At 42.7% G+C, this 19213-nt stretch overlaps 1 protein-coding gene across 17 annotated transcripts in view; it reads right to left on the bottom strand.

The window, feature by feature from the left end:
• The window catches only part of LOC115192222 (dedicator of cytokinesis protein 7), a 101562-nt gene that overhangs the window by 26251 nt on the left and 56098 nt on the right, over positions 1 to 19213 (bottom strand). For 10 of the 17 annotated variants that reach the window (XM_029750478.1, XM_029750477.1, XM_029750475.1 and 7 more), the window contains exons 16-22: positions 18265 to 18403; positions 17964 to 18152; positions 15717 to 15945; positions 15288 to 15452; positions 14978 to 15144; positions 1646 to 1738; positions 435 to 524 (exon numbers count right to left, since the gene is read on the bottom strand). In XM_029750478.1, the coding sequence (XP_029606338.1) occupies positions 435 to 524; positions 1646 to 1738; positions 14978 to 15144; positions 15288 to 15452; positions 15717 to 15945; positions 17964 to 18152; positions 18265 to 18403 (1072 nt within the window). The remainder of the gene's footprint in view (positions 1 to 434; positions 525 to 1645; positions 1739 to 14977; positions 15145 to 15287; positions 15453 to 15716; positions 15946 to 17963; positions 18153 to 18264; positions 18404 to 19213) is intronic. The other 7 variants (XM_029750484.1, XM_029750482.1, XM_029750486.1 and 4 more) reach the window with 2 other exon arrangements.

Consider the following 19213-nt stretch of genomic DNA (forward strand, 5'->3'; position numbering starts at 1 on the left):
ATGTGTAGAATTGCAGAAAATGAACTAATAAAACATAACATTTTTCTCTCACCTGTCAAGAGGGGGGCTCCTAAAATGTTTTGCTCGCAAGGTGGGGGGACTCTCCAAACAAAATGTAATTTAGGGCCGCATGCTTATTTGGATCCCCATTATCTTTTGCAGAAGCAGCAGCTACTCTTCCTGGGGTCCACAAATGTGTGTGTATGCATGTAGGTATGCAGACCTGCATGCCACTGCGGCCCCTCATTAGGAGTTCAGATGTTTTGTGGTCCCCAACCTCATCAAAGTTGCCCATCCCTGCTCTACATCCAAAAAGACCACAATCCCCCAAATACACCATCCAATCAAGAGGCACACATCCAAACACAGACAGGTGAATAAGGTGAGGGGGCTCTCTGTATGGTTCCTTCCCCAGTGTAGACAGTGGCAGGTACCTTTTTGGTGGGTAACCGTCCTGTTAAAGTTTGCAAGAAACTGGAGCTCTCAGTGTGCGAAGACATGCGGTTGCCACAGCGCTCCATGGCCTATGGGTGGGATGGATGGGACGGTGACGACAACAACAGGTTAGTGAGGTCTAGCTGTAGCACCTTCTCAACCCAAGGAGATGTGTCTGCAGCAGAATCCCTCCCTCACACACACAATTAACAAACATGAGCACAAACAAATCACACAAAACAACAGTACCAATGTAGAAGTGCAGTGTGTGAGTTCCCTCATATTTACATTTCTTACACACCTCATTAGATACATTTTACACAAGTGGAAAAACTGTCGCTAGACATGCAGTTCGTGCACAGTATAAACTGTGGGGGAAAAATGACAACAAACACCCCAAATGTGGGTTAACTTGTGCGTACAACTTAACTCCGTTAAATAAAAATGCATATAGGATTTTTTACTGAATCTTTGGACATGACTAGAGCCACAAAACATCCTTCATTTGGGGCGGCAGGTAGCCTAGTGGTTAGAGCGTTGGCTAGATCAAATCTCCGAGCTGACAAGGTAAAAATCTGTCGTTCTGCCCCTGAACAAGGCAGTTAACCCACTGTTCCTAGGCCGTCATTGAAAATAAGAATTTGTTCTTACTGACTTGCCTAAATAAATAAAGGCAAAATAAAAAAAAATTAAAATGTCAACCAATGACGACAACCATAGTCACAACACAGACAAAGAAAAGACAAAGACAAGCACGTACACACTCGCAGTCACTCCCAAACCCACCCAGCACACTCCACATCATGCTCATCCCACACGCTGAATGAGATTAGTAGTAGGTCATGCATGGATTTAAATGATCATGGTGAAAATTAAACAGGACTGGGAATGACAGGGTGAAGAAAGCCAATTAAAATGAATGTGCAGTGAGAAATCCTTCTGCACTTGTTTCAAGACAGTGACAACCCCCCCGGCTTCAGAATGGGCATAGATGTTTCTTCTACAGCCAACTGGAGAGAGAAAGGTGTTGTGTAAAAACTGAAAGGATGACAAGAAGGGAAATAACTAAAGAAAAAAGAACTGAAGATGGCGGTCTAAGGTTCATAGCGGCAGCTTTGACTTCCTAAGTCTGGTAGAGCGTGTAGGTGAGGGGTGGTTGAGGTGCGGGTTAAGAAGGGTAGAGAGAGGAAGGGAGTTATTGTTGAAGCACCTGCATGGTGTCAGCGTCAGAACCGGTGCTGGATCTCCAGGGGGTGCTCTTACACCCCATGGTGTGCACCCAGGAGTTGGAGCGGTCTAGGCCCTGAGACGTCAAGGGTCCCAGATCAAAGGGTAGGCAAGATTAAGGGAGCAACAAGCGGACGGAACAGCACAGGGGAAGAAGGAATAGCTTAGAGGTTAAAGGTTAAGATGATTGAATCGTAAGCAGCAGGGCGGAATAATAAAGTTAGCTAGTTAAAGATCTGAAATAATTTCATTAGAAACCCATGATTCATGAAAACAGCAAAGCATGAACAGATTAGATCGCATATCCCATCATGATAATCTGCACCCTTGGTTCAGAAACAAGAATACAGGTTAGTTTAGTAGCATTATACTGTAGGTATCATTCATCACACAGAGGAAGCCATAGAACTAGAATTACTAGGATACCATGAACAGGAATCTCCATTCATGTCGATGTGCCATCATGGGTGGCTATTCTATTTCTATGGGGGTAGCATCCATCACGCTAGACCAGACTATTCAGAAAGACCGAGAAGGGAGTGTTCATCACTCACTCATCTGTCAAGCACTTTTGGGGTCAAATTAAGTAATTTGATCAAAGTACCAAATCATTGTATGATTTATATGGCTACATTAGAGCAACAAGTCCATGTTATTAACTAATTTACAAAGTGTCTCTGCAATACACTTGGATACCCCTGGAAATTACCCAACTAACAGAGCCATGAAGATTGTTTAACGTTACTAAAAGTGTGCTACTGTATGCTTTGCTATGCCTTCGTCTCTGAGGTTGCCCTCTCTCTTCTGTGTGTCAGGTTGCCAATACAGGGGTTACAGAGATAAGGTGTTCCTGCTGATGTTTGTCCATCAGCTATAGGGTTTGACAAGTCACACAGTTGAGAAATGCTGCTCTCAGGTTCATAGTGTACAGTAAGTGATACAGTGAACGCTTATGTGGAGGCAGAAACAGTGGAGCTTTTCAATCCAATCCTCTTTGAAGTGAATCCATGTAAATGAGGGGGAAAAAAGTGCTTCAGTGTACGCTTGTTATATAATTAAGCAATAAGGCCAGAGTGGGTGTGGTTTATGGCCAATATACCACGGCTAAGGGCTGTTCTTATGCACGACGCAAAGCGGAAATCCTGGATACAGCCCTTAGCTGTGGTATAGTGGCCATATACCACAAACCCCCGAGATACCTTATTGCTATTATAAGCTGGTTACCAATATAATTAGAGCAGTGCATTCGGAAAGTATTCAGAATAATTGACTTTTTCCACATTGTTACATTACAGCCTTATTCTAAAATGGATTAAATAGTTTGTTCCCCTCAATCTACACACAATACCCCATGACAAAGCAAAAACTGATTTTCAAAATGTTTGCAAAAAAAGGATCTCTGTACTTTCCTCCGTTAATCTTTCCCTCGATCCTGATTAGTCTCCCAGTCCCTGCCTCTGAAAAATATCCCCACAGCACGATGCTGCCACCACCATGCTTCATCAGAAGTGACGCTTGGCATTCAGACCAAAGAGTTCAATCTTGGTTTCATCAGACCAGAGAATCTTGTTTCTCATGGTCTGAGAGTCCTTTAGGTGCCTTTTGGCAACTCCAAGCAGGCTGTCATTTGCCTTTTACTGTGGGAGTGGCTTCCGTCTGGCCACTCTACCATAAATACCTGATTGGTGAAGTGCTGCAGAGATGGTTGTCCTTCTGGAAGGTTCTCCCATTTCCACAGAGGAACTCTAGAGCTCTGTCAGTGAGACCATCGACACAATCCTGTCTCAGAGCTCTATGGACAATTCCTTCGACCTCATAGCTTGGTTTTTGCTCTGACATGCACTGTCAACTCTGGGACCTTATATAGACAAGTGTGTGCCTTTTCAAATCATGTCTAATCAATTGAATTTACCACAGGTGGAATATAATCAAGTTGTAGAAACATCTTAAGGATGATCAAAGGAAACGGAATGCACCGGAGTTCAATTTCGAGTCTCATAGCAAGAGTCTGAATACTTAGGTAAATAAGCATTGGCTTTAAAAAATGTAACATTTGTAAAAATTTATAAAAACCTGTTTTTGCTTTCTCATTATGGGGTCTTGTGTGTAGATTTTTTTTATTTAATACATTTTAGAATAAGGCTGTAACGTACCAAAATGTGGAAAAAAGTCAAAGGGTCTGAATACCGAAGGCACTGTATATCACAGCTGTCAGCCAAATCAGCATTCAGGGCTCGAACCACCCAGTTTATAATGCAAAATATGTCCCATATAACATAATTCAGACTACAACTGAACTATAGTTTAGTTTCTTACTGAAAAGTAAAACACCAATGTTTTAATATATATTTTTTGCCGAAGGAGTTCTATTTTGGTGGCCTCCGGTGAACTGATTCCATCCAAAATATACAGCGAAATAATTGAATCTAATAATGGCGCCAGAGGGGAAGGCTGCCGTTTACGGGCTCCTGACCAATTGTGCCATTTTTGTATATTGCTGATCCTAAAATGTTTGGTATATAACAGCGATTACTAACCTCGATTTGGATGAGTACTTCTATTTCAACGAATCGGAGCCAAAGGACATAATGCTCATCCCAGACCAGACCCAATCCCCATCACTCGGAGGCGGCGGCGGCATAGAGGTTGGCGTGCAGGATATCTAATAAGACTGAGTGGATAAGTCGCCATTACCCTCAATTCTATTGGCGAACTTGAAATCATTGGAATATAAACTGGATGAGCTCCATTAGAGACTATCCCATCCATGTGATCTGAAAAACGAATATCCTACATTTAACCGCTTCGTGGCAGAACAAGGACATGGAAAATATAAATCTAGTTGGTTTTTCTATACATCGGCAGAACAGAACAGCTGCCTAAGGTAAGCCGAGGGGAGGGTGGTGTGTCTCTTTGTCAAAACAGTTGGTGTGCGATATCTAATATTGAGGAAGTCTCAAGGTTCTGCTTACCGGAGTTAGAATACCTCATGATAAGCTGTAGACCACACTATTTACCAAGAGAGTTTTCATCTACATTTTTCGTAGCCATCTATTTACCACCACAAACCGATGCTAGCACTAAAACGATAAGCGAACAAGAAAATGCTCACCCAGATGCGGTGCTCCTTGTGCCCAGGGATTTTGAGACAGGGAAACTGAAATCTGTTTTGCCTCATTTCTACCAGTATATCTCCTGTGCAACTAAAGGTGAAAAAAACTTCAGATCAACTCTACTCTACACACAGAGATGCATACAAAGCTCTGCCTCCATTTGGCAAATCTTACCATAACTCTATCCTCCTGATTCCAGTTTACAAGCAAAAACTAAAGCAGGAAGTACCAGTGACATGCTCCATACGGAAGTGGTCCGATAAAGCGGAAGTCTAAGGTACAGGTGTGTTTTGCTAGCACAGATTGGAAAATTTTCCGGGGTTTCATCCGATGGCATTAAGGAGTTTACCACATCAGTGACTGGCTTCATTATAAGTAAATTGATGAAGTAGTCCCGACAGTACATACATATCCTAATTAGGAGCAATGGATTACAGGCAACATCTGCACTGAGCTAAAGGCTAGAGCTGCAACTTTCAAGGAGCGGGACACAAATCCGGACAGGATTATTATTATTATTATTATTTTTTAATCGATTGAATCTTACTACACCAGCTCTGACGCTCGTCGGATGTGGCAGGCCTTGCAAACTATTACGGATTACAAACGGAAACCCAGCCGCGAGCTGCCTAGTGACGCGAGCCTACCAGATGAGCTAAATGCCATCGATGCTAGCCTCGAGGCCGGCAACATGGAACCATGCATGAGAGCACCAGCTGTTCCGGACGACTGTGTGATCACGCTCGCCGTAGCCGATGCGAGTAAGACTTTAAACAGGTTAACATTCACAAGGCTGCAGGGCAGATTACCAGGATGCGTACTCAGAGCATGTGCTGACCAGCTAGCAAGTGTCTTGACTGACATTTTCAACCTCTCCCTGACCCAGTCTGTAATACCAAAGTTTCAAGCAGACCACCATAGTCCCCATCCCCAAGAACGCCAAGGTAACCGGTCTAAATTATTATCACATTGTACCGCTCACATCTGTAACCATGAAATGCTTTGAAAGGCTGGTCATGCTTTGAAAGGCTGGTCATATCCTGCCTGTTTGGCCCTGTCCGGGGGTATCATCGGATGGGGCCACAGTGTCTTCTGATCCCTCCTGTCTCAGCCTCCAGTATTTATGCTGCAGTAGTTTATGTGCCGGGGGGCTAGGGTCAGTCTGTTACATCTGGAGTATTCTCGTGTCTTATCCGGTGTCCTGTGTGAATTTAAATATGCTCTCTCTAATTCTCTCTTTCTCTCTTTCTTTCTTTCTCTCGGAGGACCTGAGCCCTAGGACCATGCCTCGGGACTACCTGGCATGATGACTCCTTGCTGTCCCCAGTCCACCTGGCCATGCTGCTGCTCCAGTTTCAACTGTTCTGCCTGCGGCAACGGAACCCTGACCTGTTCACCGGACGTGCTTGTTGCACCCTCGACAACTACAATGATTATTATTATTTGACCATGCTGGTCATTTATGAACATTTTAACATCTTGACCATGTTCTGTTATAATATCCACCCGGCACAGCCAGAAGAGGACTGGCCACCCCTCATAGCCTGGTTCCTCTCTAGGTTTCTTCCTAGGTTTTTGGCCTTTCTAGGGAGTTTTTCCTAGGGAGTTTTTCCTAGCCACCGTGCTTCTTTCACATGCATTGCTTGCTGTTTGGGGTTTTAGGCTGGGTTTCTGTACAGCACTTTGAGATTTCAGCTGATATACGAAGGGCTATATGAATAAATTTGATTTGATTTGATAGCTCCCATTAACACAATCATCCCAGACACCATGGACCCACTCCAGTTTGCAAACCGCCCCAACAGATCCACAGATGACGAAATCTCTATTGCACTCCACACTGCCTTTTCCCACCTTGACAAAAGGAATACCTATGTGAGAATGCTGTTCATTGACTACAGCTCAGCGTTCAAGAACATAGTGCCCTCCAAGCTCATCACTAAGCTAAGGACCCTGGGATTGAACACATCCCTCTGCAATTGGATACTGGACTTCCTAACGGGCCGCCCCCAGGTAGTGAAGGTAGTCAACAACACATCCGCCACGCTGACCCTCAACACGGGGGCCCCTCACGGGTGCGTTCTGAGCCCCTTCCTGTACTCCCTCTTCAGCCATGACTGCGTCGCCACACATGACTCCAACACCATCATTAACTTTGCTGATGACAACATTGGTAGGCTTGATCACCGACAAAGATGAGACAGCCTACAGGGTGGAGGTCAAAGACCTGGCAGTGTGGTGCCAGGTCAACAACCTCTCCCTCAAACGTCAGCAAGACAAAGAAGCTGATCATGGACTACAGGAAACGAAGTGCCGAGCATGCCCCCATTAACATCGACAGGGCTGTAGAGGTAGCCGATCGAGAGCTTCAAGTTACTCAGTGTCCACATCACTATCATAGTCCAAACACACCAACATAGTCATGAAGAGGGCACAACAAAACCTCTTCCCCCTCAAGAGGCTGAAAAGATATGGCATGGGACCTCAGATCCTCAAAAGCTTCTACAGCTGCATCATTGAGAGCGTATTGACCGGCAGCATCACCAGTTGGTATGGCAACTGCTCGAAATCTGACCGCACGGCGCTACAGAGGGTAGTGCGTACAGCTCAGTACATCACTGGGGCCGATAGTTCTCCCGGCCATCCAGGACATCTATACCAGGCGGTGTCAGAGGAAGGCCCTAAAAATTGTCAAAGACTCCAGCGACCCAAGTCACAGTCTATTTTCTCTGCAACCGCACGGCAAGCAGTACCGGAGCACCAAGTCTAGGACCAAATAGGCACCTTAACATATTCTATCCTAAAGTCATAAGACTGCTGAACAGTTAATTAAACGTCTACTCAAACGTTCTGCTTATCATCCCCTACCTACATGTAAACTCAGCAAAAAAAGAAACGTCCTCTCACTGTCAACTGCGTTAATTTTCAGCAAACTTAACATGTGTAAATATTTGTATGAACATATCAAGATTCAACAACTGAGACAAACTGAACAGGTTCCACAGACATGTGACTAACATAAATGGAATACTGTGTCCCTGAACAAAGGGGGGGGGGGTCAAAATCAAAAGTAACAGTGAGTATCTAGTGTGGCCACCAGCTGCATTAAGTACTGCAGTGCATCTCCTCCTCAGACTGTACCAGATTTGCCAGTTCATGCTGTGAGATGTTACTCCACTCTTCCACCAAGGCACCTGCAAGTTCCCGGACATTTCTGGGGGGAATGGCCCTAGCCCTCACCCTCCGATCCAACAGGTCCCAGACGTGCTCAATGGGATTGAGATCCGGGCTCTTCGCTGGCCATGGCAGAACACTGACATTCCTGTCTTGCAGGAAATCACGCACAGAACGAGCAGTATGGCTGGTGGCATTGTCATGCTGGAGGGTCATGTCAGGATGAGCCTGCAGGAAGGGTACCACATGAGGGAGGAGAATGTCTTCCCTGTAACACACAGCGTTGAGACTGCCTGCAATGACGACAAGCTCAGTCCGATGATGCTGTGACACACCACCCCAGACCATGACGGACCCTCCAACTCCAAATCAATCCTGCTCCAGAGTACAGGCCTCGGCGTAACGCTCATTCCTTCGACGATAATCGTGAATCCGACCATCACCCCTGGTGAGACAAAACCGCAACTCGTCAATGAAGAGCACTTTTTGCCAGTCCTGTCTGGTCCAGCGACGGTGGGCTTGTGCCCATAGGCGACGTTGTAGCCCGTGATGTCTGGTGAGGACCTGCCTTACAACAGGCCTACAAGCCCTCAGTCCAGCCTCTCTCAGCCTATTGTGGACAGTCTGAGCACTGATGTGTGCATTCCTGGTGTAAGTCGGGCAGTTGTTGTTGCCATCCTGTACCTGTCCCGCAGGTGTGATGTTTGGATGTACCGATCCTGTGCATGTGTTGTTACGTGTGGTCTGCCACTGCGAGGACGATCAGCTGTCCGTCTTGTCTCCCTGAGCGCTGTCTTCGGCGTCTCACAGTACGGACATTGCAATTTATTTCCCTGGCCACATCTCCGTCCTCATGCCTCCTTGCAGCATGCCTAAGGCACGTTCACGCAGATGAGTAGGGACCCTGGGCATCTTTCTTTTGGTGTTTTTCAGAGTCAGTAGAAAGGCCTCTTTAGTGTCCTAGGTTTTCATAACTGTGACCTAAATTGCCTACCGTCTGTAAGCTGTTAGTGTCTTAACGACCGTTCCACAGGTGCATGTTCATTAATTGTTTATGGTTCATTGAACAAGCATGGGAAACAGTGTTTAAACCCTTTACAATGAAGATCTGTGAAGTTATTTGGATTTTTACGAATTATCTTTCAAAGACATGGTCCTGAAAAAGGTCAGTTTCTTTTTTTGCTGAGTTTACATAGTACTTCAATCAATCACCTAACCAAACCTAAATGTACATACCTCAACCAATCACCCCAACTACCTCGTACCCCAGTAAACTGACTTGGTAGCATTACTCCTTGAATATAGCCTGCATACAGTGCATTCGGAAAGTATTCAGACCCCTTGACCTTTTCAACATTTTGTTACGTTACAGCCTTATTCTGAAATGGATCAAATAAAAACATGACCTCAATCTACACACAATACTCCATAATAACAAAGCAAATGGTACGAATAAAAACAGATACCTTATTTACATAAGTATTCAGACCTTTTGCTATGAAACTCGAAAATGAGCTCAGGTCTATCCTGTTTCCATTGATCATCATTGAGATGTTTCTACAACTTGATTGAAGTCCACCTGTGGTAAATTAAATTGATTGGACATGATTTGGAAAGGCACACACCTGTCTATATAAGGTCCCCCAGTTGACAGCGCATGTCAGAGTAAAAACCAAGCCATGAGGTTGAAGGAATTGTCCATAGAGCTCCAAAACAGGATTGCATCAAGGCACCGATCTGGGGAAGAGTACCAAAACATTTCTTCAGCATTGAAGGTCCCCAAGAACTCAATCATTCTTAAATGGAAGAAGTTTGGAACCACCAAGACTCTTCCTAGAGCTGGCCGCTTGAGAGAATCTGCAGAGAAGAATGGGAGAAACTCCCCAAATACAGGTGTGCCAAGCTTGTAGCGTTATACCCAAGAAGACTCAAGGCTGTAATCGCTGCCAAAGGTGCTTCAACAAAGTAGTGAGTAAAGGGTCTGATATTTCCGTTTTCTTATTTGTAATACATTTACAAAAACTTCTAAATACTTGTTTTTACTTAGTCATTATGGGGTATTGTGCGTAGATTTATGAGGATTATTATTATTTTTATAATCCATTTTAGAATAAGGCTGTAACGTAACAAGATGTGGAAAACATCAAGGGGTCTGAATACTTTCCAAATGCACTGTATAGCCTCATTGTTATTGTGTTACTATTTCATTTTGTTACCATTTTATTTGTATCTATTTGTTAATTTTCTTACTTTATAACTGCATTGTTAGGAAAGGGCTTGTAAGTCTACACTTGTTGTATTTGGCGCATGTGAAAAACATAGATTTGATTTGACTACTTTAATCGAGTTATCTCCCAGATTGGAAAGATGTGTTGTTATTTTGTAGAAAGAAATTACTTCACAAATTAAATTACTAAGCCTATATGATCAGGACTATTTTCTAAGTACGAGAACATTGAAATCTTTAAACTGTCTTCAAGATTAAAGTTTTATTTACAGTTTTACTGCAAGATATGAATTGCCACAATGTTTGTTCTTCAAATTATGTATTTTATTAAAACAGAAAAATTAAGTAAATAGTCCATATTATCTTGAAAACATAAATTATAGTTAAAGGGCTTCATTGCCAAAATCCTGAAGTATCCCTTTATCTACTTCCCCAGAGTAAGATTAAATTGTCTATACCATTTTTATGCCTTAGCATAAAAGTAAGTTACCAATTTGAAGGAAGTTGCTATCTAGCATTGGCGCAATTGCTAACTAACATTAGCGCAATGACTGGAAGTCTATGGTAACAGCTAGCATGCTAGTAGATATCATTGACTTCCAGTCATTGGGCTAATGCTAGTTATATTGGCTCCCGAAACTACCTCCAACTTCCTTCATACTTGATACAAAGGCAATCAGAATTCATCTCTCTGGTGAAGTAGATAAAGGGCTTCATTGACAAATTCCAAAAGAGTCCCTTTAAATTGAAAAAGAAAAGGGTTATCAGTCTTAAGTATTTTACAAAGCCTAAATCAATGTAAATTTATGAAATCAAATTCTATTTGTAAGATATCCATATTTAGCAGATGTTATTGCGGATGAAGCGAGATGCTTGTGTTCCTAACTCCAACAGGGCATTCGTATCTAAAGAAATCACAACAATACACACAAATCTAAAAGTAAAAGAATGGAATTAAGAAATAGTGCCTTCGGAAAGTATTCAGACTCATTGAGTTTCACATTTTGTTATGTTACAGCCTTTTTCTAAAATGGATTAAATAAAACAATTTCCTCAGCAATCTTCACACAATACCCCATAATGACAAAGCGAAAATAGATTTTTAGAAAAGTATTAAAAACAGCAATAACTTATTTACATAGGTATTCAGACCCTTTGCCATGAGACTCGAAATACAGCTCAGGTGCATCCCGTTTCCATTGATCATCCTTGAGATGTTTCTACAATTTGAATGGAGTCCACCCGTGGTGAATTAAATTGACATGATTTGGAAAGGCACACACCTGTCTATATAAGGTCCCACAGTTGGCAGTACATGTCAGAGCAAAAACCAAGCCATGAGGTTGAAGGAATTATCCGGAGAGCTCCGAGACAGGATTGCGTTGAGGCACAGATCTGGGGAAAGGTACCAAAACATTCCTGCAGCATTGGATGTCCCCAAGAACACAGTGGCCTCCATCATTCTTAAATGAAAGACGTTTGGAACCACCAATACTCTTCCTAGAGCTGGCTGCCTGGCCAAACTGAGCAATCGGGGGAGAAGGGCCTTGGTCAGATAGGTGACCAAGAACCCAATGGTCACTCAGACAGAGCTCCTCTGTGGAGATGGGAGAACCTTCCAGAAGGACAACCATCTCTGCAGCACTTCACCAATTAGGGCTTTATGGTAGAGTGGCCAAATTGAATCCACTCCTCTCATATTTCCAGTCACCTTGGCATGGATAAATGCAGTTGTTCGTGCTTTCAGTTTTGCGCAAATGCTGCAATCTATCCACGGTTTCTGGTTTGGGTAAGTTTTAATAGTCACAGTGGGAACAACATCCCCTATAAACTTTCTGATGAACTCAGTCACCGTGTCTGTGTATACGTCAATGTTATTCTCAGAGGAAACCTGGAACATATCCCAGTCCATGTGATCAAAACAATCTTGAAGCGTGGATTCCGATATGTCAGACCAGCGTTGAATAGACCTTAGCACGGCTACTTGCTGTTTCTGCCTATAGGAAGGGAGGAGCAAAATGGAGTTGTGATCTGATTTGGCATCTCGAAAGGGGGAGTAGCAGTGGTCCAGTGTTTTTCCAGAGCGAGTACTATAGTCAATGTGTTGACAGAACTTCGGTAGCGTTTTCCTGAAATTTGCTTTGTTAAAATCCCCAGCTACAATAAATGCGGCCTCAGGATGTGGTTTCCAGTTTGCATGAAGTCCAGTGTAGTTCCTTGAGGGATGTCATGGTATCGGCTTGAGGGAGAAGTATACACGGCTGTGACTATAACCAAAGATTCTGCCCCTGAACAAGGCCATTAACCCACTGTTCCTAGGCCGTCATTGAAAATATTTTTTTCTTAACTGACTTGCCTAGTTAAATAAAGGTAAAAAAAAAAATTATATATATATATATATATATATATAACCTTAATACAATTACGGTCGACATTTGATTGTGAGGTATTCTAGGTCGGGTGAACAAAAGGACTTGAGTTTCTGTATGTTATCACAATCACACCATGAGTAGTTAATCATGAAACATACACTACCGCCTTTCTTCTTCCCGGAGAGTTCTTTATTCCTCTCTGCGCGATGTACTGAGAACCCAACCGGCTGTATGAACGGGGACAGTATATCCCGAGAGAGCCATGGAATCCCATGAAACAGAGTATGTTACAGTCCCTGATATCTCTCTGGAAGGAGATCCTCGCCTTGAGCTCATCTTCTTTATTGTCCAGAGACTGAACATTAGCGAGTAATATACTCAGAAGCGGTGGAAGGTGTGCATGCCTCCTGAGTCGGACTAGAAGTCCACTCCGAATACCTCTTCTCCCCCGGTGGCATCTTGGAGCAGGCTCTGGGATAAGTTCAATTGCCTTGGGGTGTATGAACAAAGGATCCAATTTGGGAAAGTCGTATTCGTGGTCGTAATGCAGGTAAGTTACCGCCGCACCGATATCCAAAAGTTATTTCCGGCTATATGTAATGACACATTATTAGCCCAGAACGTTTTTTTTTGTAAGAAATAACAATACACTGCAAAGTTGCTTAGGAGCTAGAAGCAGAGCTCGCCCATATCTCAAAAACCCACTGCAGTCCTCATCCTTCACATGCAACATCCGTTCAGTTAAAGGTCCCCAAAGCACACACATTCCTGGGTTGCTCCTTTTTTCAGTTCGCTGCAGCTAGCGACTGGAACGAGCTGCAACAAAACACTCAAACAGGAGAGATTTATCTCCATCTCTTCATTCAAAGACTCAATCATGGACACTCTTACTGACAGTTATGGCTGCTAAGCGTGATGTATTGTTGACTCTACCTTCTTGCCTTTGTGTTGTTGTCTGTGCCTAATGTTTGTACCATGCTTTGTGCTGCTGCCATCTTGTGTTGCTACCATGTTGTTGTCATGTGGTGTTGCTACAGACCATGTCATGTGTTGCTGCCATGCTATGTTGTTGTCTTAGGTCTCTTTATGTAGTGGTGTCTCTTGTCGTGATGTGTGTTTTGTCCTATATTTTATTTTTAACCCCAGCCCACATCCCTGCAGGAGGCCTTTCGCCTTTTGGTACGCCATCATTGTAAATAAGAATTAGTTATTAACTGTCTTGCCTAGTTAAATAAAAGGTTAAATTAAAAAAATATATATAAAAAAAGAGATGCCATGTCTGTCGGCGCCATCTTGGGTTGGGCTCTATAAAATCCATTAAAATATGCCTGAGTCCGGGTTTATTTTTCCAGGTTTTCGCTCTCAAAAATCACTTCTTTATAAAACATAACATTTGTTGTTTTTCTAAGTCCACAACAATGCTTAAACCACATCAGGAGACCACTTTTGATGTCTGGGAAAAATCTGAGAAATATATATTTTTGAGTGTAGTTACCCTTAATTCAAGTGCGCACATAGCAAGAGGCTGTTGTTTAGCAGTGTTTTTGTAGCGGTAGAGTTCGCTAAACAAATACCCACTGGATGAATGAAAAACAAATGATATAATGCTGCCAGGTAAGCATAGGCTACTTTGCATTAAAAATGTAATGGAGAAAGTTTTTGGGAAAGCCTTTCCAACTTCCAGAAGTCTATTTGCATTAGCATCATCACTAACAGCTACACAAAGCGGTAGACGAGTGTGCCGTACACAGAGACCGAGGCATTCTCATTGCCTCTTCTGAAAGTAGCAGGAAATATGAACCAATGATGCATTCTGTTCATGACTTACAATAAACATGTATACATTTCCTATACATTTAGTTGATTCCCTACTACGGTCAATGTGTTTTTTTTTAATATTGTTGAATTCCGTTTCAATGCCTGGATTGCGCAAGGGCCCTATTTATCGTATTTGGACCCGAATGAGGCTCTCCACTACCTATTGTTCCTGCAGTGATGATTCACCATCGTCATCTAATGTTTTCATAATTTATTCGCAGATCATTTCCAAAAAGCCTACCAGTAGCCTATGCAAATGAACGTCTCCCTCACCGATACGAGTCGGCAGGCTACACTGACTAACGAGATGATAGTCACTCACAGACCTGCAAACTTCAGCATGGCGGCGGCACCCCAATAGATCGCTAGAAGATGCATATCGTTCATTGTAGCGGGAAAGGGTGCGACGGGACTAGCGATTTGAAACTTTGAGTTAGTTAATATAAAGTGGAAAAAGTAGCCGGCTCAAAATGAGTCTGTAACCGTCTGATTAGCCGACGGCTGGCGCTAATGGAAAACACTGCACCATTGATGCATAGTGGACTGACTATACCCCAAAAGTACTGAGAAACATAACGTAAGCCATGTGTGGTCTGTGGCGTGTCTCCTACCTTACTACCGATGATGGATCGGACCTCATCGTCAGGGGAGGTGGGTGTGCCAGAGATATCAGGGTTACTGTTGCTAAGGCTACGGGAGCGGTTGAGGTTTAGGCTGGCAGGTCGCTGGGCAGACCTGGCCATGGTGGCATAGTGGACTGAACCACCCAGACCTGGACCTAAGACAAACGCACACATGGAAGAGAAGAAAAGAGTAGTTATTGCTCCACAATAAATGTAATGGCTCTTACAATTTAATTGATTTTAATATCATTTAATAGAAGTAAAACGGAGGTAAAACAAAAAAATAAAGCTGAGGTACCTGGTGAGGGGGAGTTGGGGTCCATGTTGGGCAGGCGGAAGACGTAGTATATGTAAGAGGAGAGCAGGCTGTTTCTGCCGTGCATGTCCTGACTAGTGTCCAAGTACTTATGGAGCCGGTTCACTATGGACGCCATCACCTCGAACGACGCCTGGCCCAGGTTCACTACACATACAGACATGGACAACACATTTAGGACCAGAAAATACAGTGGTTTTATTCAGTGCCAGTTCAGTGGCAGCACAAATAAATAAGTTCAAAGGCACATGTTTCAGGTTTGTTCTTAAAATATGTGCACTTTGAATATTTGTGTCATTTATGATCTTCCTATTATTGTTAATCATTTGGAAGGTTAGATGACCGACGGAATATAATTATTTAAATGAAGTCATTGAAAGGCTACAGTTCCTATGAGCCTGGATGCGGTACCTATCTGTCCTGATATGACGGGCGGCCGCACCACGAGCAGCACCAGCTTGTCCAATAGGAGGTGGAGGAAGCGGACGATGGGCTCCAGCTGGGAGGAGTTTAGCGCGGCGATGCTGGACTTTAACTCCTCCTCCAGGTTGTTCTCCATGATGCGCATGTCTCCTATCCGCACAGGGAACATGTGGTCCAGGGCATGGACCAATGCAAAAAACTTATCCAGGTACTGGTCCTGATGGAGGGAGGGATGGAAGGAGGGAGGGAAAGAAAGAGAGAGATGGGGGGGATGGAAGAAATCAGTAACAAAGAAAACCTGGCTTTGATAAAATAAATATGCGAGACTCCACCGCACAATAGAAGTGCTTGAACTGTGTGCTCTGTGGTAAGAGCAACAGACTAGAGGTCGACCGATTATGATTCTCCAACGCCGATACCGATTATTGGAAGACCAAAAAAAACGGATACCGATTAAAATCGGATTATTTATTTTTTTATACACATATATATATATATATATATATATATATATATATATATATATATATATATATATATATATATATATATATATATATATATATATATATATTCATTCAGTATTTACAACAATACTGAATGAACACTTATTTTAACTTAAAATAATACAAATAAACTCAATTTAGTCTCAAAAAAATAATGAAACATTTTCAATTTGGTTTAAATAATGCAACACAGTGTTGGAGAAGAATCTAAAAGTGTGTGCCATGTAAAAAAGCTAACGTTTAAGTTCCTTGCTCAGAACATGAGAACATATGAAAGCTGGTGGATCCTTTTAACATGAGTCTTCAATATTCCCAGGTAAGAAGTTTTAGGTAATAGTTATTAAAGGAATTATTGGACTATTTCTCTTATTTACCATTTGTATTTCATATACCTTTGACTATTGGATGTTCTTATAGGCACTATAGTATTGCCAGCCTAATCTTGGGAGTTGATAGGCATAAACAGCGCTGTGAAGCAAGCATTGTGAAGAGCTGCTGGCAAATGCAGTAAAGTGCTGCTTGAATGAATTCTTACGAGCCTGCTGCTGCCTACCACCGCTCAGTCAGACTGCTCTATCAAATCATAGACTTAATTATAATATACTAAACACACATAAATATGAGCCTTAGGTCATTAATATGGTCAAATCCAGAAACTATCATTTAGAAAACAAAACGTTTGTTTCAGTGAAATACAGAATCGTTCCGTATTTTATCGAATGGGTGGCAACCCTAAGTCTTCAATGTTATGTCATAATTACGTAAAATTCTGGCAAATGAATTACGGTCTTTGTTAGGAAGAAATGGCCTTCACACAGTTCGCAACGAGCCAGGCGGCCCAAACTGCTGCATATAACCTGACTCTGCTTGCACTGAACACAAGAGAAGTGACACAATTTCCCTAGTTAATATTGCCTGCTAACACGAATTTCTTTTAACTAAATATGCAGGTTTAAAAAAAAACTTGTGTATAGATTTTAAGAAAGGCATTGATGTTTATGGTTAGGTACATTGGTGCAACGATTGTGCTTTTTTCGCGAATGCGCTTTTGTTAAACCATCATCCGTTTGGCGAAGTAGGCTGTGATTCAATGATAAATGAACAGTTAAACTAGTAATATCATCAACCATGTGTAGTTAACTAGTGACTATGTTGATTGATTGTTTTTCATAAGACAAGTTTAATGCTAGCTAGCAACTTACCTTGGCTCCTTGCTGCACTCGTGTAACAGGTAGTCAGCCTGCCACGCAGTCTCCTCGTGGATTGCAATGTAATTGGCCATAATCGGTGTCCAAAAAAATGCTGATTACCGATTGTTATGAAAACTTGAAAATCGTCCCTAATTAATCGGCCATGACGATTAATCGGTCGACCTCTACTACAGGCTACAGTAGGGTAATGCAGTGAGCAGAGCTACCTCTCCACACTACAGTCAACAGAACAGAGCGATGGAGTGGGCTGCACTAAATAACACCAGTGAAGTTCAACCAGTAAAGAACTGAGGAAGGGACACATTACGCTCACCTCTCCTCCTCCACTACCCATGCTGTGGTATTTGGTCTATCTACCAGTCTCAGAGTCTGACACAGATATATGCTATACATGTATACCAGGTAATGAATGGAAAGTGTAGGGGGTCCTTTGCATGAAATACCTGGGTCGTGTTCAGTTGAGGCACACTGTAACAAAACGTTTTGCAACAGAACATTTTGGTTGTGGTAGGCTATACCTGTGTGTGGACAGTGGAAACGGATGTCACTTCAACGTTAAAAACACCTCTGTGGTTATCCACCCATTTCATCCCAGGTAGAGGAACATCGGGGGAGAGAACAGAGTAGGACTGAGGAGGTTTCTCCAGAGACACAGGCAGGCAGAAGTTTCCTGTACGTAGACGACCGTTCTGCAGCATAGGAATCCACTAAGGAGAGAAAAGGAGAGAAATACAGATGATTAGGGCCTGATAACAAAAGGCATGCGCGTGTGCACCTGTGTGTGTGTGACATGCCCGTGCATATATGTGCAGTAGTTACCGTGTATCCCACGGGGGTCTCCAGAGGGGTGTTCTGTTTCTGCTGGCAGCTAACGTGGTAGAAGGTGAACAGGATGTGGTGGTGGTCAGTCAGAGAAGCCGGCAGCTTGATCTTCACCTCATCATGGAAGTCTGGGGACCTGGGGGAAACAACAACAACCGTTACACACAGAGTTGAATTAAAATGGTTGGTTAGGGCTTTATAAGAAATAAACGTCTGGGAAAGACTGGGGTAGTATAGGAATAGCCATCTAAAAAGGAGTATAGAGAAGTCAGGGAATCTGAGAAGCACAACAACCATTACAGAGTCATGGTCAGTTAGGGCTGTAAAAGGAATGAGCATCTAAACGTCACGGTTGGTTAGGGCAGAGGTTTATAGGAATAAACAACACACTAAAGACTGCAAAGAAAGAAGCAAGGGGTTAATAGCTATAGAATAAACATCTAAATTAGTACAGAGCAAGCCTTTTTCTCATGGAGAAGATAAAATAGATTGTGGATAAAAGGGTAAAAACATCCTTTGGAGCGAAGGAGCCTGAGCAACCTATTCCCCTAAGGGAAAATATAACATTATTGGACAGGCCGAGGGAATTAAACCCCAAACATCCAAAGTGCAAAAGGTGAAACCTTTCAAAATCTGTGATAACTTTTTTTTTTAACTACGTTAATCCTTAACACTAGAAAAGCCGAGAGCGTCATATGGACGCAAAACAAATTTACATGTTTTATTACTCTGCCATTTTAAAATTCATGTCCCCCATGTCCTTGACTTTTCCTAAATAAATCTAATACACATTGTCAACATCTTAATATCACAAACAGAATGTGTTATAAGCAGTTAAGAGGACATGTCATTCCCCCTCCCCTTTCATTGATGACCAAACAGCAAGTGTTGACTAGTTTATAAAAGGTGTTGAACTGAGTGAATAAAGTCAATCTCCTATATCCCT

The sequence above is a fragment of the Salmo trutta genome, chromosome 4 (assembly GCF_901001165.1).
Source record: "Salmo trutta chromosome 4, fSalTru1.1, whole genome shotgun sequence".
NCBI lineage: Eukaryota > Metazoa > Chordata > Actinopteri > Salmoniformes > Salmonidae > Salmo > Salmo trutta.